The following is a 26,009-nucleotide window of genomic DNA, read 5'->3' as shown; positions in this document are numbered from 1 at the left end:
CATCTTTTCAAAAATCAGACTTTTTAAAATCCTCTATAACACATGAATGTAGAATTGCTACCATACTAATAATGCTACTGATGCAAGTAACTAAATTAAGCATTGTTTGAAAATCAATGTGTATTACAGGGTTCCTACAAAGTCTTGAAAGTTTGGAAAATGCTTAATTTTAACCGTAATGTTTTCAAGGTTAGCAATGTGCTTGAATTTCCAATTTATTCTTTAAAAAATCTGCAAAATTATAATAATGTAAACCAAAAACAAGTAAAATAAAAATAAAAAATGAAATAATCGTGTCAACATATCTGTTTGTTGTGTCATAGCATCAGATAACATTAAATAATCATGATCAAAACATACAATCACAGTTAATATGAACAGCTAGTAAATAAACGTGACAGTATACTTTGATCGCTGTGGATAAGAAGGACTTCTATAAACCTTATTTTTTGCAATTGTATTACAGTAACTTGGATGTAATGATAAAGGCTTTGAGTGCCTGGAAGGTTTTGGTTAAGGCACCTTAAAAGTGCTTGAAATTTACTCTGAAAAAAGCTGTAAGAATCCTGGTCTGAAAATCTGCTTACCATTTTGTTTTACACAGACAGGAAAGAAAGTGTAATATTTCTTTATCACAGACATGTAAAGTCACATTGTTGCACCTTTGACTCACACAACAATTATCATAACAAAGAGGATGAACAAATAAAGGAATTTGCCTGTTTCTGACGCTCCTATAATTGTGATTTGTACTTTTTATCTCAGTAATTTAGCTCTCGGAATTGATGCTTGAATCCCTCTGGGTTTTCAGTGTTAGCAGTCAGAGCGGTGTAATGCACACTTAACACAGCTCATAAATCAGAAAGTAGGTTATTTATGCTGTGTTAAATCTCGCCAAATGTCATAGTCTAACATCTCACCCAGTGCTGCGACACAAACAATCCGCCTTATTATCTTTTGCAGTTTTGCCCTTTTGTGACCTTTTTAAATTTTCTCCCTCTAATGGACATCCATGCTGGCCTTCAGCAGAGTCTCCATTAACACCTCAGTTTTTGAGTGTCAACATGAGATTAAACTCTATAATTAAATTGGAAATCTAGCAAAATTAGTATTGGTAGAGGGCCTTGGTGAAATACAGACGTAATTATGCTAGTATTTTTTACTTTTTGTCGGTCAAAACTTAATACAGCATGGTTGATTCTGGTGACATTAAAATGAAGTTAAACTCGCATTAGACAACTTTTTAGCTACTACTTATCATTCTGAAATAAATACTGATTGCACCGTGTAATTGCTGTAGAAAAATGACATCATGTGTGTATAGATTAGTCCCCTAATGGTCTCAGTTTCACCTTGCTGTTTGGTCAGCCACCAGGCCGTATTTTTTCACCAAAAATGAAGGACACATTACGGCACAAAGAAAGCGAGTCTGCCATCGTGCAACCAAAACAGGAAAAGGCACAGTTTTCCGTGGTCGCTATCCCCAGGTAACGGTGAAATAACTCCAAAAGAAAAAGAACCCATGTGAAGGAGGAGGCAAAGAAGGTGAAGAGGGAGAGTGATAGAAACTTTGGTAAAACAAGTAAACGGATGAGCATTCACTCCATGGAGAGCTCCGGTGTTGTGTCAAAGTCTGTTCCCCCCTTGATATGTGTTTCCCGTTACCAGCGGGACTCGAGAAACCAACGTTTTTTCTGCCTTTTCGTAGCACTGAAATTGGGGTCAAATTGGGATTTTTTACTGTTGTGTTTTTGCTTTGGACAGTAGCTGGGATGCTAGCGGTAGCCATGTTGCTAACACTGTGTTTGCAACAGCGACACCAACAGTAATGCCACAAGGAAATGCGAAAAGGGGGAAAAGCTGTCTATTTCTCCTTTAAAAGTACTTCAAGTTGAGAGACTCTTCACAGAGGATGTTGTATTGTGAGGGTGAAGTTCATTGTCCCCTGTATATTATTATTGATTTTGGACTTAGTTGCTATATAGCTTCAGTGGTCTGTCGGAGTTACTAAAAGAGAACTTATGATGCTGGTATTGAGGAAAAAGACACTCCGGGAAGCACTTTTTGATTAAAGCCAATATTGACCATGACTATGATCTTGTCGAGAGGGACCATGAGAACGAGGGGAGAGAAAGGAGTTTGAGGATGAGGGTGGCGAGTTCTGAATGTAAAATGTCCCCGCTTTCGTTTCTATCAGCGACAGACATTATTAATGCAGTGGTACAAATGAACAGGGAAACCCAGGGCGACAAACAGGCGGGAGTCCCTGCAAGCTAATTAATCACTGACATACACATAAACACGGTCACACACACACACACACACATAAACTCACGTGCTGATGCGTGCTCACTCCACCACATTCAGCTCTAACCTTTTTGCACGACATCAAACCTTCACTGGCTCACCAATTAGCGTTCTCATCGCGCCTCTTTATCCTCGCTATCAGAGGGAGGTGTTGTCAGCCCGCTCCTTTATCGCCGCTCTCCCTTCATCCTCGGCTCTCACATTTCACCCTCCCCTGATGCACTTCCCAGGGGGGTTGAATGCTAGGTGGGTAAGCCTAAACCTCTTCGTCTGGGAGGGGGTTATTGTACTGGTGCTTAAGACGACAATGCCTCACTCCCATCGCTTTCTCGCTCTCTTTAAGCCCCTCATACTGCGCAAGGCGCTGCACTTTTATCAAGGCTGTATAGAGTGCTGCAGAGACAGGCTACTGCTGTATGCAGGCCATTAGCAACTGCTGAGTGACAGAATGCGGAGGCTGAAGTGACACAGTGACGCTGCTGATGAGCAACCGGTGTCCTGAATTATGAGATGATATGTGTGTTTGAGAAACTTCTCACACTATGTGTATAAATGTTAAAAGAAATATGGGAGGCATTATCATCATCTTGTTCTGTTCTCGCCAGTTGGATGGCTTTATCCATCTCTTCTTGACTGTTCTTGCTATGTATGACAGAATATGGCAATTAAGGTCAGATTTGTAAGAAAGGTGATTTTTGAGTCTCATTCCGAACTCATCAAATGGTTACGCTTGGGAATGGCGACTGACTCAAACTACAATCATTAAATGAGTTGGGAAGGAGACTCAAAAATGGACCTTTAAACTAGAGGGGGCAGACTATTGTTTATTGGTGATTGCTCAATAATTGACAACCATTTGTTCTATACATTGATGTATCTTGCGAGGCAGATGGCTGGATGTAGATCCATCTTGCCAGGCTTAAAGCTATGCGCTTGTGGATGAGCCAGAGTGGTTCGGACCAGTCGGCGTCCAATGAGGAACTACTGGCAGCTACAGTCGAAGTCTAGGACTGACTGTTGGTTTGAAAACAACAATGGCGGCTTCTCAAGAGGTCAGCATAGATGTTACTATAGCATCTGTTATATCAGAACTGGAGAGTATTTCAGCAGTGAACAGCACTGAAGGCTTTTCTCAATGGAAGAAATGTTTTCGCTCTTCTACCAACTGGCTTCAACCCGATTAGTTGAATTTGACAGATTGTTTGTCCTATCACCTGCCAAGTAATTTTTAGCCCACCCTTTACCAAACACTTTCTAAGGAAGACTTCCCAGATGGTTCTGTGTAGCAAACCATCTGGCGCGTCAGGTTACAAATTGACAGAAAATAGTGAAAAACGCCAATCACCATTACCCAAAACCCAAAGTGATGTATTTAATTTGCAGAGCATATTTGCAGAATTCAATGCTATAAAAAAGCAAAAATAAGCAAAAACCATTGGAGAGACTGGGACCATCCATTTCATCATGCCATGAGAAATAGTAGTCATTCGTAGAGGACCGCCTTTTGCATCTACAACTTTGTTAAAAACCTTGCACTGTAGCACACTACGCTTTTTGGGCTAGTGTGCTATATTACAATTTTCACCAACTGGGGCTATAGAATTTAATTGATATGGGAAGTTACGAGGCAGGGGGAAGTCTAACGCTATCATGTTGCATAATGGGTAGTGTTGGATGCAGCAATTTGGAATGTGATCTTTAGAAAGAGGATATTTCCTTTTCTTGCAAGTTCCCCGACTTTATGCAAGTACAATATAGAAACACTGGAGTAACTCGACCAAATAACTGAAATAATAATCTAAAAAATATTATAATTGTCAATTATTTTCTTTTTATTTTCCGTAAATCCACAAATCCATGAATTGACTAGTTGTTTTGGCGCTGAACTTGTGTTGCACTGATCGATGAAGCGAAGAATGATGGTCAAATATAATGGAGCTCATATTGGGGATTTATGTCTAAGCTCATTCCTTGTTTTAAAGCTCCGCCAGGCAGAAAATCCATCACAACGTCGCCATACATTGTTTGTCGTCCTCCTGGATTTGCCTTAATTGCATCTTCACGACGCGCCTGCCTTCGTGCCATTGTGCATGCATCGCCCGTGATCAGGCCTGATTATGTGTTCTCATGTGTTACTGAGAGAGCTGTAGGACTGACGGCGACTGCTGCATCATTCATGAGTGTGTGCCACCCTGTGCCTGGACTGCAGTGACCCGTAGCTGTCAACAGCGTATCCTTGAGCGTGATGGCACAGGCTGTGCTGAGGACACACTGCAGGGACCGCTGGCATGTGGAGGGCTGTGGGTGGGGCCAGTGGGGATGGGTGTGCCATGCAGTCTGGGGCATAGAGAGGAAGCTGCAAACACAGAGGAGAGCTGAGTAGGACTCTAATATTAATGCATTACGCTATCTGTCCCTTTTTTAGAAGTTCTCTTTTCACTTCTCTTCCTCTTTGGGGAGGGCTGAGAGAATGAACAGCTACAGAGCAGAAAGCCTGAGCCTCTGTGTGCTACCTAAGGACACTTAAGCAGGATGGACCTCTCCCTGACATATTTCAAAAGGAGGCTGGGGCTCTGTAAGGGTGGGAAGAAAGTGAGGTCAGATCGTGAGTAAGCTGGGCTAGAAATGGTGATTCCCTGCCAGGGCTGACACATAAAACCACTCATACTTTCAATCAGGACAGAAGAAAGCAGGGAGAGAAGAGAGTGTGAACGACAGCTGGAGATATTTAAGCCTGACGTTATACATCCCTTTCAGGAATGGGAAATGGAGGATGATAAGTAGGAAGAACGAGAAATTTCAGTTCAGCTGAGACCTTCCTTGCCCTCTGAAACGTTAAAATATGCACACATAATTGAAACCTCTCCGGTCATAACCTATGGGTGTGTGCGCGGGCTAGCAAGACAGAGACACGTTACATAACTGCATAACCCCCGCTCTCCTGCCAGTTTACTATCACACAACAGTAACTCAGTTCACACGTGTGCAGGCTTGTTTTATTTTGTGTGTGAAAGTGCAGGCTCCCGTTTGTTTCTCACGCATTCATGACCTGCTGGTAATTCTTTATTTCCCAACATGGAATAGCCTTCCTCTTCCACACTGATGAACACGCTCTATCATGCATTTTAACTCAATCTACATGAAACAGCATTACATAAACACTGGGAGGGTTTGACGGAGAATACATCTGACCTTTTGCTGGCAAGATATTAGGCGCCCGCTGGAAGTGAGCGAGACATCAAGAGTCTTTTCTGAGCTGTTAGTCATGAAAAAGGGAGAAACAACGAACATTATCATCATTTTAAATCAGCTTGGCACTGTGTGATGCAAGCTATTGTCAGGAAGCTTACTTGTTTCCTTGTTCCTCAGTCAATAGCTTAGATTCTCTTGTAGCATCTGTGCTGGTGAAGCTTTTGCTTTTGTTTAAAGGAATCTAAAACTATAGGACGCTGTGTCTGGCTTTCCTCTTTAAAGGATGATTTCGGCATATTCAAATTTTTGTCTTATTTTGGTGGATATGACCATCAGTTGCGATATTATAATCAAGTTATATTCTAAGATTTAGGAAAGAGATGACATGGGTGAAAACAAGTCCGACAAGGCAAGAAACATTTTTCCAGTTTAAATCTTTGAAGCGCAATCTCAAGATTTCAGTTCAGGTTGATATGGCGACACCTAATAATGCTAAGAAATCTTAATGCAATACCCTGTGATCTGTTTGAAGAGGGGCTGATCGTTGCGATTATTTTGTGAGATACTACACAAATTATGTGCAGTGTGCCACCTCTTGTCTTCCGAGTTTTGTCCAGTGTGTGCACGATTCACTTCCTGTGAATCCCTTTAACACATGCATATCATTTGAATCCAGTCTTGGAATGGCGGACCCCGCTACTGACAATGCAGTCTACGGCATTCAGAGGTGACTGATGATGTGAATACATTTAATGGCTATAACAGAATACATGCAAGCCATAAATAGTATCAACAATTGGATTTTATTTGATTAAAATCTTAAGGATTTTGATTTTGATATATATTTTGATAAGAAACAATGGCGAACAGAAAAATGAACACCCAAACCGTCCATTGTAATCATGCTTCACAGCTCACAGATTGTGTTCTTCGTTGATTTTTGATTGTGCACTCACACAGATTACATACATTACCATTTAATGATTAAAATGATGGCTAAAACTCAAAGACTCATGCTGTAATAGACCGTAATTATCTTTTAGCGTCCATTCATGCATCATCTGATACAATTATACATTTTTAAATTTTGTCAGCACAAGAGGATGCAGTAAGTTGTCTGTTTTTTGGCGGTCTTGATATAGAAATTTACATCTGACTGAGATTAGTTCACCTCACCCTTACAGCTTTTTCGTCTCATGAGTCTTTCTGCCTGAGGTGACAGGAAATGCCTGTGGTGGAGTCCTTTTCTGTCTGTGTATCCATATATTTGTCTAGATATACAGCAAATTTTTCTACATCTCTGCCATCTCTGTATGGCCTCATATTGTTTTCTCGTTCCTTTCCATTCTATACAATCTCTGTACGTCCACCCCCCTCCCTCTCTACACCAGCATAGCTCCCAGTATTCACGCTTGTGCTGCAACACGCATCGATGGACCCTCATTATTTTTTTCCTCTGTGCATTTATTTATGTATTTTATATACGCGTTCACCCACAAACATACTAAATAATTCATTTGGGAGCTCTGCACACTTTCACAGCCAGCCTCACAATCATAGTCAGATTTAAAACCCATGTATTATATTAATTTGTGCACGCACAAAACACACACACATATTGTATGCATGAGCAAGCACACACACAAGAGGGTAAAAACAATCCCTGGAGGTTTTGTGTGTGTGTGTGTGTGCGCGCTCTGAGGTGGCTGATCACTGGGCTCGTGTTTTCCAATGTAAGGTTTCGTAACACACACTCATTACATAACAGCAGCAGGAGTGTAACTGGGAAGAGGGGGGTTGGGAGAGGGAGCACACAGCTATGTACGTCAGCATCCGACCCCTTGCACTGATGGAGGGAATCACTGGGGAGAATCTTCTTTTGTTCACACACTGATAGCAACACCTGCGATCCGAAGCATCCACATCGCAATTTTCCTCCTCGTCTGCTGCATCTGCATCTATTTTTAGCTGATAGTTATTGAATTACATGATGAAGCATGTTCATAGCGGGGCGGGTGGTGTGAAGGACGGTGCAGTTCCTGGAATAAGCTGTTACTTCTTTTGCTTAAGGGCACATAAGTCATTCACTTCAAAATTCATAGCCGCACAAGGTGATTTATAAACCTCTTGTAGGGCCTTTTTCATCGTAGTTCCTTTTTCCAGCTGCCGGGCGCAGGAGTTATGATTGCATATTTACATGTCGTCTGCATTTGTTTCTGCTTCTGCACACAAACTCAGATTTGCATCGCTGCTAATGCGACCTGATCTGTGAAGATACAAAGTGGAGTGGCTGTCTCCTGCTGTGCATGAAGAAAATGTTAAAAATTAAAAATGCAACTGAGTGTGCAAGTGGGTCAAGTAAAAAAAAATCAGCATTACTGAGCGCACTACAAATCCTCCCTCAGGTCATCCCCCTGCCGTAATGCATCCCTACAGTGCCCCTACAGGTGGTGGATGGTAATGCATTGACCTGATAACTTGAGTTGTACGAGCCCTTTAATAGCAGAGGGCTGTTTAGTTCCCTTCTCCCCAGGGGCAGAGGGTAATAATGGTTTGATGTGGAAGATATTGCAGGCTGTGACCTCATTTGGATTCAGGATGTGTTTCACTGGACTGAGAGAGGAGGTTTTGTATAGTGTCAGTGTGTGTGTGTGTCTGATTGTGTCCTTCCTGGTGACATGCTTAAGAGAGACGAGCTATCGGAATTTGAGGGCATCCATCAAGCTATTAATTATCCACTCCACCCTCTCCACGGGGATTGAGGGGCATCTCATGGTCATCTGCGCCCTGGCAACATATTTTCCCTGAGCCCCTTCTCGTCTCTCTGGCCCTGCTCCCCAATGCTACATCGCCCGCTGAGACGATTGGGGACGAGGGGAGGGAAAGAGAAGAAGAGGAAATGTCACCTCGACTGAGCTGTTTAAGCTGAAGGATGTTCAGTGTCTGACAATAGAAAGGAGCACAAAGCAGTGTCACTCAGCTTTTCCTAGGAGGGATCCGAGGCACTCCTCAGCTCTCTCTTGAGAACAAAACAATAAACGTGCACACACAGGCAGTCGGTCGTCCTATCCTGAATTATTTGGCGAATATTGTTTTAATATTCCAGATAATACTCTGTACTGTAAACCTCTTTTCCCACACATTCACAAGTGTGGTTAAACCCATCTAAAATGCATATCAGTTTAATCGCATTTAATCGTTTTATTAATTAAAGAGATAATGAAAGCAAGCTCCAACATGGATGATTAAATAAATACTCATCTAGCTAATCGACTGCTTGTGGCCCCGTCAAAACACTACAGAGTTTCCAGTGGTTTATCATGATTTCACTGTTGACTGCACTCTTGAGTTGGGTGTGCATCAATACACTGTAGACTCAAGAACAATTGGGTCAAGGCTATTTTGCTGTTTATGTTTATCCATTGCCACTTAAAAAAGACAAAGTCTACCCGCATGGTAGCAGCTCTGTGAGGCACAGCAGCGCTCTTGCGCTAATCGCTAACATTAGCAAGGTATCATGCTCACTGTGCCCATGCAAACATGCTTATTAATCCTTTTTAATGTTTATCATGTTGACTGTCTTAGTTTAGTGGGTCAGCATGCTAACATCTAGCTAATTAGCACTAAAAAGTACAATGTCATCAGTCAAGCAGTTACTCGGTCACACACCTAAGTGGAATGCATCCTGAGGGGATCACGAATGTATGTACTCAAACTACAAATGTTAACCTCATTGTGGCGATACAGGGAAAGTCAGTAGCAGGACTCCAGACCAACTTTTTTTCACCGCCATCCCATTAGTTGTTGAGATACTTCAGTCCAGACCAAAGTGGTGAACCAGTTTAACAGACTCGTCCTTGTTTGATGTTTTGACTGCTAAACATTTTGCAAGACATTTAACCTTCCTCACAGTCAAAATATGAAAAAGCACTCAATAAAATGCTGCACCTGTGTTTTTCAAAAAGGGAAGACAACATCCCCGGCATATTTATGCTAAACATGATTTAAAGCAAGAACACGCCGACACATGTAGGCATGTGCACATTCCCTCACGCACTGCGATAATGCATGAACATCTCACTTATTTCCCATGCAAACACGTACCTCATCTTCTTATCACTTTTACACAAAGGACAGCTTGACACATTTCACACATCAACACCTCCCGAGCCTCGGAGGGGGTGGCAGCCCCTTCTATCTCCACGGACCCATTTGTGTGAGAACATCTGGGAACTTTTAAAGAGGACGCTTGTAGCATTAAGAAGCTGCTAATTAAGGATCACTCTTCTCAGAAAACTGTGAAACTGTTGAGGCTTTAAATGACCTTCCATGAAAAATCTCGGCCGCGTGTTGTGTTTTTCACCGCCGGCGCACTCACAGTTCAACACGTGCGTCGTCGTGAAAGGTGCAGAGAGGTAATGCGAAGAAAGATGTGGGGCACGGAGGTGAGCGTGGCGAGCAAGCCCCATCACCCGCGATGGCCTTTGCCACCTTCCAGCAAGGCTCGCCGACTGCTGCCTGAGCAGACAGTTGGCTTAACACGGCCTGTCGCTTTGGATCGGCGTAATCACCTCGAGTCGTCCGCAGAGAGTGAGGGAGAGCGAGAGAGGGGGAACACATAAAGAGTTGGAGCGATTTGGGCAAAGAGGCATAGATGATCAGATGTGGGCAGCACAGCCTTCCCTTGCCTGCACACACACACCTTTAAGTAAATGCATTTTGACATTGTGTACGCGCATGTGTGTGCGTTTTGTAACAGAAGGACAGTGCAGCTATTTGTGTCGCAGAGTAACAGCTGGCATCGCTCTGTCTTACATCTATTTCTATATCCCTTCTCCCCAACTTCCCTCAACTTTGCTCTTCACAGCTTAAAATCTGATCTGTCTTCTATGAAAGTTTTATAGATGCTTCATAATTGCTTGAACCTTTATTGAGATGCTTCAGCTGATAAAAAGAAGCAGAAAAAAAGATGTTATAAAAGACATATAGGAGCCCAGTATAGGCTTAGAAGTATTTATAAGTCCTAGAGTCTTGCCATCCGGTACATCACATCTGTCACCGCCTATGGAATAAGCAAGTGTGTGTCTATCTGTGCATGCTTGCGCTCCGCTGTGACTTATGTGGGTCATGGATGCCCTACGGTACGGCATGCCCAGTCCTGTAGTGGAGGTGTGCTGCTGTCGGGTTGCATTTAGCCGGGCATGATGATTAACCAGGGATGTGTCCTTGTTATTACCGAGAAGAGCCAGAAGAAAGAAGTGTCGATCTGTTAAGCGAGAGATGGATGGATCGAGGTCGGCCTTGGGTGCAGATCACTAACAGTGATGAATAACGGGGGCAGCGGGACATCTCGGAGGCAGCTTTGTAGCCTGGAAGTGGAAACATTAGCTCCGAATACTGACGTGAAGCAAACCAGGAGTTGTTTGTCAATTTGGTTGACTTTGCAAAAGTACACCATATGTACCACATAAATACATAGTGTATCAATGTTCAGAGGTATTGCTGTGTAAGTTGCACACTGCTAGTAGCAGCTTCATGCTCATACTGGATCCATAATGTGGTGTTTCACAGGCTTGAATCGAACTGAAAAGGCACAGTGCCAGTTCCCCCATTAAAACAGGGATGTGCTAAAAATATATAAAAGATATATTGTCATAGTAGTACATAAAATTGAGCAGTATTGATTAATTGTCAACTATTTGATTGATCGCTTACTATTTTGATAAACGGTTTAAGTCATTTTTTATTTAAAAAAAGGCCACGAAAGGTCACGAAAAAAGGTCATTGGGCTTTGGGAAACGCTGATTGCATTTTTCACTATTTTCGGACATTTTCTAAAACAAACATCTAATCAATAGATTAATCCACAGTGAGAATAATCACTAGTTGCAGCCTTACACTAAAATACACTCTAGGATGTATCATATCTCAATGCAAATGATCAGTGTTTATCAGTAGGAAGCAGGGCTCATGATCGCATGAATTCAAATAATGTGCCTTTGCAGGCCAACGCCTGTCTGAGGTTAATGTTTGGTAGTAAGTTTAAAAGCCATATAAGGTCATCAGAGGCTTCAGAGAGGTGGCATCCATAATTAGTGGTCTACTCTATCTGCAGGAACAATTGAGGTAAGATTAATTATATGTGGCGCCCTACGATAGAACTTCAACAATCAGTCGACAGATTGATTAGTCGATGAAAGGAGATGAATCATTAACTTTTTTTATTAATCGATTTAGTCGTTTTTCAAGCTATAAAGTCAATCATTTGCTGGTTCCAGCTCCTTAAATGTGAGGATTTGCTGCTTTTTTTGTCATTGTGATAATACATGAAGAGTCTTTGGGTTTTGGGCTGTTGGTCGGACAAAAGGAAGCATTTTAAAGACATCACTTTGGAGGAACTGGGAAATTGTGGTTTGTTTTATGTACTAAACTATAGATCGATTAATTGTCTAAATAATCAGCAGATTAATCAATGCAGTATTCTTTCTCTGTCTGTAGTCACCACTCTGCGGTCTCACTCAAGTCACAAGTTATTACTTGTGACTTGAGTGAATCCTGCAGAGTCAAATAAAGTTGTCAAATAAATGTATTGGAGCGGTTCCAAGTTTTGGTTATTGGTTTCCTTGATTACTAATAATATGTATCGTAACAGCCCTGAAAAATCAGTCCCTAAAAATGATTGTAAGTTGCAGCCTTACTGTACGAGCATGTGTGTATTTATGTGTGTGTGTTTGAGCAGCAGGGGTGCGCGCGCACACACACACACACACACACAGGTCTTGGAGGGGAAACGCTCTTTTCCTGAGCTTGGGGAAAAGGAAGGAAGCCATCTCCAGTAACCAACACACACACTGTAGTACTCCTGCTCCCACTTACAGTAGGTCTAGGAATAGACTGTGACTTCTGCACATGAACACACCCACCTTGCAGGGCCTGTCTATTATTTTTAAATTCACATTTCATGCATGGCGCAGATAGAATATTGGATGACCACCATGACTAACATCATCGCTGCTCAAAATATTTCTAGTGTAGGTGGCCTGTGGTTCATACCTTTGGAATACAGCAACTGTCTCTTATAATTTCCTTCCCCTTACTGGAGGGTTACCAAGAGATCCTGCTTTTCTCTGGCCCACCCCTGTAAACAGGATGCTCACGTGGGAGTCCCACCCATCTCCCTGCTTCCTCCACCGTGCATTCCCATGGCCAGACTATAACGTTCGCATCCATCCGAGTCGTCCCACGTCCATGTGAGATGGTTGTAAAACGGTACACATCCGAGCGGGCAGGAGAGGCTTTTCAAAACTTCTCTCATCACAAAAGCAGCCCACTCGAGCTGTCTGCATTGTTCTTCCCCGCGCAAAGTCTCTTGCTGTTTTTTGGGGGACAATTAGATGGATGCACATATGGAGATGGTTAATCACTGTCACTGTGTCAGTGTGTGGATGTCAGCGAGGGGAAGATGAGTGGGAGGAGGAGTAGGGTGTGTGTGTGTGTGTGTGTGTTTTGTGCATATGCTTGTGTGGGAGGGAGAGCACATTACAACAAAAGGCCTAAAAATAGTAGGAATATGCCCATGTGACATATTGAGGCTAAAAGCTTGTGAATAATTTGTCTAATGCAACACATACCCCCCACCTAAGCTCAGTCATGAAAATATGTGCCTGCTGGTTACCTCTGCCAGCCAGCGAAGTCGGGAGGGGGTAACCAGTCTGTTCAGTCACAGCACTCGGTATGTCTTTCTGTTAGCGAGGTATCACATGGATTTGGATGGAATTTAGTGAATGGTCTCAAGAGTACTTCATTAGATTTGTGTGGTGATCTGGGAGATTTAAGATTTATGTTTACCTGTTACATTGTGTTCATTTCCCCCCTCATATTAATTAGATTTAGAGCAGATATACATTAATATTAGTCACAGCTCTGGTAGGTAAACCAAGAAAACAACAGCAACATGATCATATGAGGGTATCAAGGTAATTTATTAATTCATTTAATTTATTATTTATTTATTATGCAACAACTAACAGGCTGCAGCTAATCAATCAGCTGTTTGGTCTATAAAATGTCAAAATGTGGTGATCAGTGTTTCCTAATGCTCAAGATGTCGTCCTCAAATGTTTTATTTTATCCACAACCCAAATAGATTCAGTTTACTGTCACAGAATCAAGAGAATTTTGACTTTTTAAAAACAAATAAAAAAATGTCTTGGTCGATTAATCGATTATCAAAATAGTTGGCCAATAGTTTAATAGATGAATCTATAACTGTTGCAGCTCTAAACACAGGGTTGGACAACTAAGTTAAAGTTGTAGTTTGTTTATGCTTAACACATGGAACATGTATACAAATGAATTCTGATAACAACAAGATTAAAAATAAAATACATGTAAAATAGAATATATAAATAAAATGTGGCATTGTATGACCATTAAAGCTGTGTTTTTTAGGTACATACTGGTAATTATTTCCCAAACCTTCAGTTTGCTTCCTTATCTCATCTTCCTTATCTTTCCTCCTCCATGTTTCCTCTTAAGGGAAGCGTCAGTCCCCAGTTTAACTCGCTTATCTAAACCACTTATTTGGAAGTGAATATGAAAGTGGACACCTGTTATATTTGTCCATTGCCTTGTAAAGTCTATATGTGTACAGCTGCGTGCACCATCTTAAATTAATGCCAGGATTTGTCCCAGCAGTATGCAAAACTTGATCAAAAATCTTTTAATCTTTGCTCTTAATGAAATATTTTTGCATTTTCTATCTTGTTTCTTTTATGAAAAGTATTTTGATTGTTTCTTTTTCTTGACTCGACAACATTGTAAACGAGGGCGAGCCTTCAATGATTTTTTTTATTTATATGAGTTTAAATAAAGGCAAATAATGGACAGTTATGCAATATGTGAGAATTTTTAGTTGAAAACATTCAAAAACTAAATAAATTGTCAATAGAATTGGAAAAAATAATAGTCATCACTTTATTACGTCTATGTGTTGCAAAAATATACAGTATATTGGAGTTAGCATGCTAACCAGCTAGCTGCCGTGCCAGCAATGTAGACACCCTGGAGCGCCCAGTCTCGACTGCTGCCCCTTGTTTGTTTTGATTATGAATTGTTGATGCATGAATACTCAATAATATAATTGGTGGTCAAAACTATAAAAATAATAACTATAAAATGCATTCTCTACAGGCCTTTTCCTCCACTCTCCCTCTTGTCCCAAAACAATAACCCACAAACGTTGCACCGAGCCAGCACCCATGCCACACACGAGCGCACACATACTCACAATAATTTGAATACCAAGTCATTTAATAGCATTTCATGTGGAGTGGACGGTAATGATGACCCTTTAAAGAGAGATAACAACCTGCAGTTTCATTCGCTCCCCGCACGCTTCAAATGTTTCCGGAGTTCAATTAAATGAGTCTGGAGATCAACAGAGGAGGGGAGGAGGGAAGGAGGAGGGACAGCTTGAAGGTTTTGGATGCAGTTTAGTTAGAAGTCAGAACAAAACACCCACTTGTGGTTTTCAATCCTGAAAGAAAGGGCAGTAACTTTGAAAATTCAACACAATCAATTTTTATGATGCCTTTTGTAACACCTCAAACAGCCGTTTGTTTATGGCCCTTTAAATGTCACGCCGCTCATTTTGATATTTCCTCCTTAAAGTTGTAATTTGGAAATGCCAAAATTTTCATTTCAAGTCTTTCTTGTGGGATTTTGTAAAGTGTATCGACTGAACTTCTTTTGTGAAGCGCAGAGATGTTTCTCTGTCCCAGTTTAGAGACGGATACGAGCAGGAAGAATGTGTTCGTCATGTAATCACACCGTCAAAAGCAGGCAGTGTGTCTGTCAGGAGGCATTACAAGCGAAAAAGAACAAATCTAACTAGTCTTTTATTCAGATATTTTTGTGAATCTGCGAATAATGTAATGCCAAATGGAGTCTTGGCAGAATTTTAAATAGAGTCTAAACTACAATATAAGAACTAAGAATTAGAAACATTAGAAGTCTTTCGTACCCTGATAGCTCGTTAAAACATATTTATCCATATTTATGTCCAATTTACGATAATAAATAAATAATTATTTGCCAGCTTTTGATCACTGCTGTGAAGTCAAGGCAGCCTGCCAGAGCACAGAGAGAAATTTGGAAAAAGAGGTGTGCGTTCTTTGCTACTTAAATCGACATATACACTATGTTATAGATAGCTCCGCAGCTTTGTGCTCAGTGTGAACTGATTTTGCTATTGTAGGACCATATTTAAGTTGGCATCGCCTCGAAGCAGGTTTATAAATAGTCTTCCACTTAAAGGAGTAAGACACATATCTTTTTCTCCCGAACCACCCACTTGTGTTAAAGCAGTTTAAACACAAACGGATGATGCTTCTGCTTCATTGTTATTCTGCAAAATATCAAGTGTCATTTCTGGAGTTTGCCTTTCAATAGGGAATCAATATTAATGCTAGATCGCAGTATTATGTTATGCATGCTGTTGGGAATGTCGACAGAGAGACAGTTCTCCCCTTTTCTCAGAATTTGAATTAGCAGATGGCTGCATCTCTGCACGTTGTACAGTCGCTCAGCAGCTCGTGCTCCACTGCATGCCCTCTGCGTACGTCTCTGCCGTTTAAGCATACCAAGACAGCTCTCGCCTATAGTCAAACATGACTCATGATCAACATTTAACAATAGCGTTGTTATGTTACCCACTCAGCATTCAGTCAAAGCAAATATCCTTTTGCAAACTAGGCTATTGATTCTGTTGCGAACACAAGATTGGCTTGTAGCACAGAGGAAAGGTCAGAGCTCGGTGGCTGTGCTGGTTTAAAAAAAAAAAATAAATAATGATTGCCAGTTTGTATAAAACTCTGCCTCTTGGACAGTGGTGTATATGTTCGTGACAATCATTAGAATCAAGTATGTATATGCTGCCATGACCTCATATTCAGCCACATCAGCTCAAGCAACGAGACTCCTCATCAGACCGTCATTAAACTCTGCTGAGTGTGTTTCGATGAGAGCAGTGCGCAGTACAGTACTCCACTGCGTTAGCTACAGTCGGCATGTGAGAGATCTGAATTATTTAATGCCATGAGAGCATGTGCAAGTTCGCACTTGCATACCCCACTGACTCTTTCCTTCTCTCCTCAACTCACCTCCACCACCCTTTGTTTCGGTCTGTGTGTTTGGACTGAAGTGTGAAAGAGACAGTTCAAGATGGATGCAGCTAGTGTACAGTAGTAGGCCACAGGATGTGAGACATTTTCTAAGGCCATCTGTCGCTCGGGAAGGAAAACTTCTGTGAATCTGTTGGCCGAATGGGAAGACAAAGAGGTTAAACGTGCTGCAAGCAAAAAAAACGTAGATAGAATGGGGTAAACCGAAAGCATGCAGCCGGGCAGATAGAAGAGAAACAACAGTGGGGGGAGGACCAAGCAAGCCAGCCCGGGGAGGTTTTTGCGGAGGTGGAGGTAGACAGAAAGCAGGTGGATGTTTAGACAGAACGATAAGACAGCCTGGCTGACAGAACGCCTGATAAGCAGCCTGACTGTCAGGTTTGGCAGGCTGGTGGTGAAGCGATAGAACAGGGGCATGGAGGAGAGGCAGACAGATGGGTAAAACTGAATAAAGGCAGCTCAGAAAATGTAAGAGCATAATTTAGAAGAGGTGCACCTGGTTTTGAATTTGAGACTCTATTAATGTAGAGCTGCAAGCTGAATGCAAATCCAGGCTATTCAATTCTACGTGCAAAGTAGGACATCCAAGGCTGAATAAATGTATTGTGATGATATAAATGATATATATTGTGAGCTCTCCTGCTAGCCATTGTTGGTATATTTCTCATTTTGTGGCATTATTTACTGGCTAGCTGCAGATAGTTGTCATAATCGATGTTAAAAGTTGGTTCCAGCTTCTTAAATGTTGACATTTTCTGATTTCTTTACTCCAAGACATACAAGACATTTGAGGACGTCATCTTGGGCGTTGGGAAACACTGATTGATATTTTTTACCCAAAAAAAACTAATGGATTAACTGAGAAAATAAAAATAATATAGTTGCAGCCCTAATTGTCTTGAAATTGTGTACAGACATTCATGGTCCACAGAGAATGAAGCATACTGACTTTGGTGACCCCTCGACTTTTTGCTCTAGCGCCACCAACAGGTCAAAGTTTTCACCTATCCAGCTAAACATTCTCAACTTCTACTAGATCGATTGTCAAAATGTTTTTATTTTTTATTTTTTTACATTCATGGTTCCCTGATGATGTATCCTCAAGACTTTGGTGAACCCCTCACTTCTTCTGTGGCACCATTATGACGTTGGCATTTGTGTTTTTTAGTTAAATGACTCAACATTATTTGACCGATTGCCCTAAAATTAGGCACGGGCATTCATGGTCATCACAGGATGAATTGTAATAAATTTCGCAGTCACAGTAGTTATGTAGTTGACTTATTGTATAAATTCTATGTTTCAAGATCTAGATTGCTAGCTACACAAAATCTTTCTCTGTGTTGCAGGGAAGCCCCAAAGCATCGAGAGCTCAGAGCGGGTCCAGCTGTCAGGGACATACAACGTTCGGAAAGGGAAACTCCAGCTACCGGTCAACCGCTGGACAAGACGGCAGGTCATCCTGTGCGGCACCTGCCTCATCGTCTCCTCCATCAAGGAGAGCCAGACGGGGAAGATGCACATCCTGCCGCTCATTGGAGGAAAAGTATGTCTGAGTCGCACCACAGCGGGGCATTCGTTATCCCCTCTTCCTGGTCTCTTATGGTGATGTTATGTAATGTATGCTTTGGATCATAAACTCGTAATGTCATGCCACCAGAGTGACCTGGTAAAGTCACTCTTATTACCCTCTGCAAATGTCTCCCTGCGCAGTGAAGTTTGTTCTCAATGACATTTCACCTTCAACAACTGTTTGTCCTTTAGTGTGACATCTGCTAATGCTTCCTGCTTTGTTCTTTTTAGCTCAAGGTCACATCGAAACGGTGCAAGCCACATTTTCAATAGTACAAATGTTTTCAGTATTCTGCAGGAATGTTTTTGTCCATTTCTAGTCTGGAGTCAGGCTGTAATATTTTGTAATGAATCACTGTGGCGTTCAAGTTTCTCTCTGTACTTTTTCAAAGTGCCTCCCTTAAAAATGACCTTTATCCGTTTATTGCTTTATGGATCTGTATATCTACAAAGCCACTAAATAAGCTCAGAGCGCTCTCCTGAAAGTCCTTTCTGCCTGATACAAAAAGGCTTTCCATATCGCCACACCCAGTTTATAAACATTTCACACACATGACCTCTAGTCAACCATTCATCCATACGCTGCCTCTTCACGTGCCTGTGTGTGGTGAGTTTGTGCGTGCCTGTATTCTATTCCAACACCATAACCAGTCAGCCGTTCATTCACAGAAAACATGTGCTCGAGTCGAGTGTGTGACTCTGCGTGTCTCAAAAAGCGATTTCACGTACATTTACTTGCTCATGTCACGCACATGTGTTCATTATATGATTGTGCGTGCCTTATTTATTTTCACGAGTGTGCTTCTGGTTGACTGGATTTCTCTACCCTCCAGCCATTAACCATAAAGCGGTTTCATATAACAACTAATCTACTGAGACGCCCATGTGTCAGCTTCTCCGCTCTGTTTCCTCTTTTTTTTTATCAGTCTTAACTCTTCAGGAACAAGCTTATTATTCAGAGGGGAGGGGGTCTGAGATGTCAGTATTTCACACTGTAATGTCAATCCTGTGTGTGTTGTGCTGCAGGTGGAGGAGGTGAAGAAGCACAGTCACTGCTTGGCCTTCAGCTCGGCAGGGCCTCAGAGTCAAACCTACTACGTCAGCTTCGACAGCTTCACGGAGCACCTGCGCTGGCACAGACACGCTGCCAAGGTACTGTACTTGGGTGTGGGTGAGGGTTAGAGGGTGGGGGGGTAAAAAAAAGGAGAAGATGAGCATATGCTTCCAGGCACTACTTACGGGTCAGCTGCGTTGTAAATCAGAACATGCGTGACTGCGAGTATGAAAATGCAGTGCTGCCTGCGTGAGCTTAGCAGATTGAAAACTGCACACATATTTCACCGCTGTCCGCTCTGTAGTGGAAGTGTCTCTGGGTGCACTCGCACACATAAACACCACTCATGCCTCTCTCTCTCTCTCCTTTCTCTCATTTGAACTCAAGTAGGCCATAGCCAGAAAACCTCTTTTCTAAATATTAACAGGGACATGCATGTCACCAGCACCCAGAGGGCCACTCAGAATAGAAGCCTGGATAGAGGCAGCACGTGCCCCAGTGACGACCGCTGAGCCTCTAGCTAACGCCGCTCTGAAAAGCTCAAGTTCACAGACTGTAGATTTTCTCCTTTAAAGAGGAGGCAGACACTTCTGCCGTCGTTTTAATTTAAATGGCAGCTTTATTGTTTCTATAAATTTGACTAGCAAATGATCACATGCTAACTGCTCTTCGCACCTGCGGTTAACTAGATTACACGATGATGTAATGTGCAATGTTAGGTCACTAACGTGTTGGAGTTTCCCTCGACCTCTCCTGGCTCCCTAATCCTAAGAAGATTGGCCATTGAGTGACATTTGACCCCTGAGCAGCGGGCTACACACAGAGAAGTCTTGTGTGGTAGAGATAATCCTGTTTAACTCCACGTTTCTCTTTCTCTCTTGTAACCTCCCTGACTCCATCTAGATGGTGTCCCAGAGAATCAACTCGGTAGATCTGTCCTGCTGCAGCCTGGAGCAACTTCCTCCCAACCTCTTCTACAGCCAGGACCTCACCCACCTCAACCTCAAACACAACTTCCTGCCTGCAGACCAGCGGCTGCAGCAGCTGCAGAGGTACAATGGCGTTGTAAATCTACAATAAACACACCTGAGGGAAAATTATAAGGAGGAGGAAGAGGCAGGGAGAAGTGAAAGAAAAGAAAGGAGTGGACGGATGTGAGGAGGTGTTACCGGTTGAGGAAACAGTTCAGGGTGGTTTGGATAGGCTGGTTCGGGCAAGATGAGACTTGAGAAGGTTTAGCAAAGCTTAATTTGGGCACAACAGGAGCTGGGCTGGGCTGTTGTACAAGAAGGGGGAGGGGGGCGAGACACTTACCCAGCAAGGCTTCACTGGACACAGCAGGTCATGGCTGGCCGGCTTGGACAGCTTTAGCTTTTGCCTGCAATTTGCAAGCCATCGACCTGAGCAGTCTAGGACCGGGGCCATTGGCACGCAGGGACCAATGAGGCTAGCCAGGGCAGTGCTGTTCCAGGCGAGGCCAAACGAGCCCAGAGCCCAGAAGGGTAGATGCGTCTGCAGGGAAGCTTTTAATGTGCCTGGCCTCCCTCACTCTCTCTCTCTGTGGGCACCATCTGCTGCATGCTTATCATGGTCCCAGATTAAAGCCCACAGCCAAGACGTATGTGTGTCGTCCTCCGTGTGTGTGTATGTGTGTGTGTGCATTCATATTCTACTCATATTTGCATTTGCATTCATATACACAGCGGTGCATGTGCTCGCCTGTCAGAGCTTTTCTCGCTGAAGATTATTGCCATTTAACTGAGTAAACTGTGTGAATCTGAGAATGTGTTAGCAATGTTTGCAGAATGGAGTGTGTGTGCGTGGAGAATGTGTGAGAGGAGAGAGCTGCCTGCAAGAGAAAGAGTGGCTGCGGGCTACAGATTTGGGGTCAGCGCATACAAAGCCTTGATACAGTATGGCATTTGTTTCTCTTTTAGGATCACTGCACTGACAGGACTGTGTGTTTGTGTGTGTGGCTGTGCATGTACAATCTTGCATGCTCGTGTGTCATCCTGAGAGAAAATTATGAATGAGTAGGAGGTCAGGATTTCCTGTTGCTCCACCAGTCATTTTCAGAAACATCTTTTTTTTTTGTGATCCTCAGAATAATGACTGGTGTTAAAAAGACAACGATGCAGTGAAAACAACTAGTCTCTTAAATCTGAGCGAGTGATGCGCAGCTCCCCTGCTGGCCAAGCAAGATAACTCCCGTTTAGCTTTGCCAAACCTAAGTAGGCTCATCCGCATTTGACCCAGCATGACAGAAAAAGAGGTCAGTAATGAGAAAGAGATGAATAGTTAGCTGAAAATAGAGGCTTTTTGACAGGAACATGTAGCGTGGACTCGCCTTGCCCTGCCCCTGAGAGACTTAAGTCAGAAGAGCTGGAGTCAGGAACAATAATACTCTCTGTGCAAGCCTCCATGAATGTGGGTGTATGTGTTTTGGTGTGGACAGTTGTGTGAGAGTCTGTTTTTGTTTCAGTATAAACACTGCCTTTCAGTGACATCGAACATGGGGTCACAGTGCTTTGTATTTTTTCAAGAGGAATGGAATGTGTGAACCTGCCACATGCCTCTCCCTTTCTCTCCCTCGCTCTCTTCGCTCTGGCCAAATACTAACCGGTGGGTGATTTGCCAATCAGATATGCATAATCAGTTGTCTGGGATACAAGCTCTCTCCTTTGGCATGGGACTTTTCTTCCCAGCATGCTTCTCTCTGCGAGACAGAGGTCACCCCACACTATGGGAAATATCTGACGTTCCATGCATAAGATTGAACCTTTGGCCTGTTTATTTACATATGTATGATAGTTTAGCAAGTTGTGAAGGACATAAAAGTAATGGAAATTAGTTCAGGGAGTTGGGCAAATAGAAAGTAGCAGGAAGACAAAAATGTGAGATGAAAGTTATTTAAGGCCAAGTGAAAGGATTAAAGCTGCATTAATTGTTTTTTGAAGGCAGCAGAACAAGATCGAAACACAATATTGACATATCGTCACCTGATAAAGTTTATATGGTGAAAGTGTTTCGCAAACATTTGCTCATTCACACATTCAGCAGAGCAAAATTAACATTAGTTGTGTTTCTGTCCAATGAATCCCTTTACCTCTTGTTTGCTCTTCATCAGCTCATGAGAAAAATATCCAGCTTTTTAGCAAACTAAATGCTAAACTGTGTTAACCATCTAGTTGCTAACTTTCTCTGTCTGCTACTAGATACTGGGAAGGGGGCGTAGAGTCGGCTGAAACATAACAGTATGTTACAATCACTAGAAATGAATTATGGACCAGAACACTAACACAATAAGCAAAAAAGGCAAAGAAAATACCATAGAGCTGAGGTGAACCACATAGTGACACAGTAGTTTAATAAACAAAGATATTGATTAGCAATTTTCAACTTACATTGACAGGTTTTTTGGCCATTTGAGGGCAGCGCAACAAGATGCAACATCAACATATTATCAACATATAACGTTGTCATGATGAAGTGAAGTGTAGAGTTATGGGCTAGGATACCAACAAAACTAACCGAATAAGGCTAAAAAGCCGCCATGAAGCTGAGATGAACCACTTAACGACTGAAGTCATTTAATAAAGTTTTAACTCAGACACGACCTCAGCATATTTATAAAGTTGGCACAGTGAACATGTTGCTTATTCACACATTCTGCAGACACAGTGCTGAACACTAGCAGTCATTTCATTATTCCACATTTACTCTCCCTTAACCTTGTGTTTGTGTTTCACCAGCTCATGGGAAAAAAATGAAAGCATTTTAGTTTGCTAAATGCTCCACCATGGTCACCTGCTTGTTGCTAAATTTGCTGTTATGCTGTTTGGCAATGGGCGAATACAGTATCAGTATATGTCTGTGCTATTTAGCGGAAAAGAAAAAGAAATCTGGCTTTTTAGCTGACTAAATGCCTGAAAATGCCTACCAGCTAGTTGCTATTTGTCCTCTGTGTGTTGTTTGGTGCTGGGCAGGGCACTTACTGTTGGCTGTTTAGCATAAAGGTGCAATATGTAAGAATTTGCCACCTGATGAATTCATACTCCAAACCAATAGGGGGCAGTATAGGCACCAGAGTAGCTGCTAATTGTTGCGAAGTGTAGCTTCATTTTCAGTCATGTTTCTGTCCACCTGACTAAAGTGAGTCCAATAATCACTTTTGTTTTGGCTCTGGCTCTTCAGTTGGTGCTGGGCAGGCAACATAGGTAGCATTCAGTGGGTTTATCTGAGGTACTTTGCATAAATAAAGCAGCTGCCGGCCACAGTTGGAAACGATGTTGATAAGAGTGGGGGTTGTGGGCTGGAAAACTAAAACAATGAGCTAAGTGATGATAATTCTCTCGTGCCTGTCAGCTCAAGCAACACCTTGTCATCCAATGGTTAGTGCAGCTTGAAATACACAAGCACTGTAGTAAAAAAAATGAAATAAGAGAATTGCATGATGGGACAGCATGACACAGACAAGGAGAGACCGAGGAGGGAGTACGAGCATTACTCAGCAGATTGCAGAGGTTGATTTAATATCGGAGTGACATTTTCCCTCACGTTCCCCCCTCCACCCGCTAGCTGCAGGAGTCACCCTCAGCTGGAATTACTTGGCCACCCTAATCAATAGCCCTGACGTCCCGGTTGCCTTTTTTTCTCGCTCATCGTGATATGGTGTGTGTGTGTATCCTGTGTGTGTACATAGGGAGGGAAATCGAGAAGTGCCAGTTGAAGCAGCTGCTCCAGCCTGTGGTGCTAGTGTGGCATGCTGCCCATCTCCGGCTTGCCATAGCTGCCTAGCTCTCTGTGTGCGCACATGATAGGTGATAGCAGGTTGCATGTGTGCAGACGGGATAAAGAAAGACAGTCCAGAGAGGCCTTTCCCCTGCGTCGCCTTGTTCCTCTGACTCCCCCCCTCCTCCACCCTGAGGGGCAGACCCCTCTGAAGGTCACCCCTCTGCCATAGGACACCACTCCAAATGCCACTGGTCACTGGTGTTTGAATGCACAACACAGACGTCAATGCTGCGCTTGTTTGCGCAACAATAAAACTTGAAGGTTTAGTCCGACTATTCGGGAAGGCTTTGTTTATGTATGTGTGTGTGGAATCTGACTGTGTGTTTTTCACTTAAACAAATTCAGCATAAGCTATACTTCGCCACATTGCCCATGGATATACTCATTAATATATTTATGAATATCCTCTACTCTCTTGCAATATTCATGCTGACAAGTTTCAACTACATCTCCAATCACTCGCTCTTCTCTTCTCTTCTCTTCTCTTCTCTTCTCTTCTCTTCTCTTCTCTTCTCTTCTCTTCTCTTCTCTTCTCTTCTCTTCTCTTCACCTTTTCATGACCTTTTTGTCATTAATATTTTCACCCCCTTGTTTCCAGATTTTCTCGCCTGCGAAGCCTCAACCTATCCAACAACCACCTCGGTCACTTCCCCCTGGCCATCTGTGACATCCCCACGCTGACTGAAGTCAACCTCAGCTGTAACTACCTGGTCTCTGTTCCCGGCTCTGTGGGAGCCATGACCAAGTAAGTAACAGGAGGAAGTTATCGAGGATGTATAATCTTTGCTAAACCTGGCGGCTGAATATGTCTGAATTTACAGCTCAGACATATTGTAGCCCTATTACAACACACACTGTAGTTGTTCTTCCTTTGTTGATTATTCCTCTATTGATTCTGTCTTTTGTGTTTACCTTACCTTTCCCGACAATTGGCTCGTGCTGTTGGTAATCATCCAACTCTTTCACTTATTGTACCGTGTTTTTACTGCTGAATAGGGGCCAGTGCTTGCTTGTACTGATGCCATCTCGGGGCTGGGAAACCATTGAACCTTTGAGTGTCAAAAGTTTACATATCCAAATGTGGGAGTCACTTAGCAACAAGCACGTGTCATAACAACCCCCACTGTGCACTTTTGTAGTACAAACATGTGAGCAGGCAACAACACAACAGATCATCCATGGTGTTTGTGCCTGTGACTTTTTGCTTCAGTCATGGCCGTATCCCTCATCTGTTTAATTGTTGGTCTGTACAAGTCAAATCAATCCAGTCCTTACTTATAACTCAGCTGTTTAAAATGTCAGGTAATGCATTCTCATTTATTGTAGCTTGTTTTTGAGCCAATCTGTTGTCTGCTTTTGTATTTTGGTGAACACGTTTTTTTCTTCTCAAGCTTAACAGTTTAAATCTGGCACTTCTCGTGCGGAATCTCTTGCCAGTAACACAGCGATGTTTCTTTCATGAACCACTGAAGAGCAGTTTTTAAATGAATTATTTGGTGACATTGTTACTCTTTCCTCTCAAAATTCACAGATTTTTTTTATTTCTAAGCCAACATTTTTAAGAGGATGGTAAAAAATCTGATTTTCTTGGCTGATTTTTTTTTTTCTTTTTCTCATGGGAATGATGAGAACATTTTTAGAGTTTTGGTTGAGCTCCAGTATCAGCCTCCTTGCCTGTGGAAAAGCCCTTTTACTCACTCTTTAAAGGAATGTCAGCAAAATGTAAAAGTATGTCAAATTAAATGATCTAAAACTTGATAATTTAATGCATTATTCCATCACATTCACCCCACGATGGCAACGGGGAATACATAGATTAAGGGAGTCATTTATCAGCTGGGTTACTACTGACACATGGATGGTGCATGTGCATTAAACTCAAAGCCCATTCGAAAGTCAACATACAG

General features: G+C 42.4%; 1 protein-coding gene across 1 annotated transcript in view; it reads left to right on the top strand.

Annotated features, from left to right (window-relative positions):
* Nucleotides 1-26,009, top strand: part of phlpp1 (PH domain and leucine rich repeat protein phosphatase 1) — a 48,953-nt gene that overhangs the window by 12,885 nt on the left and 10,059 nt on the right. The window contains exons 2-5 of the mRNA XM_073490996.1: nt 18,032-18,228; nt 19,281-19,406; nt 20,212-20,360; nt 24,701-24,847. Coding sequence (XP_073347097.1) covers nt 18,032-18,228; nt 19,281-19,406; nt 20,212-20,360; nt 24,701-24,847 — 619 coding nt within the window. The remainder of the gene's footprint in view (nt 1-18,031; nt 18,229-19,280; nt 19,407-20,211; nt 20,361-24,700; nt 24,848-26,009) is intronic.

Source organism: Pagrus major, chromosome 21 (assembly GCF_040436345.1).
Source record: "Pagrus major chromosome 21, Pma_NU_1.0".
Classification (NCBI taxonomy): Eukaryota; Metazoa; Chordata; class Actinopteri; order Spariformes; family Sparidae; genus Pagrus; species Pagrus major.
Note: the sequence above shows the minus strand (reverse complement) of the source record. Positions and strands in the feature narration are given on the sequence as shown.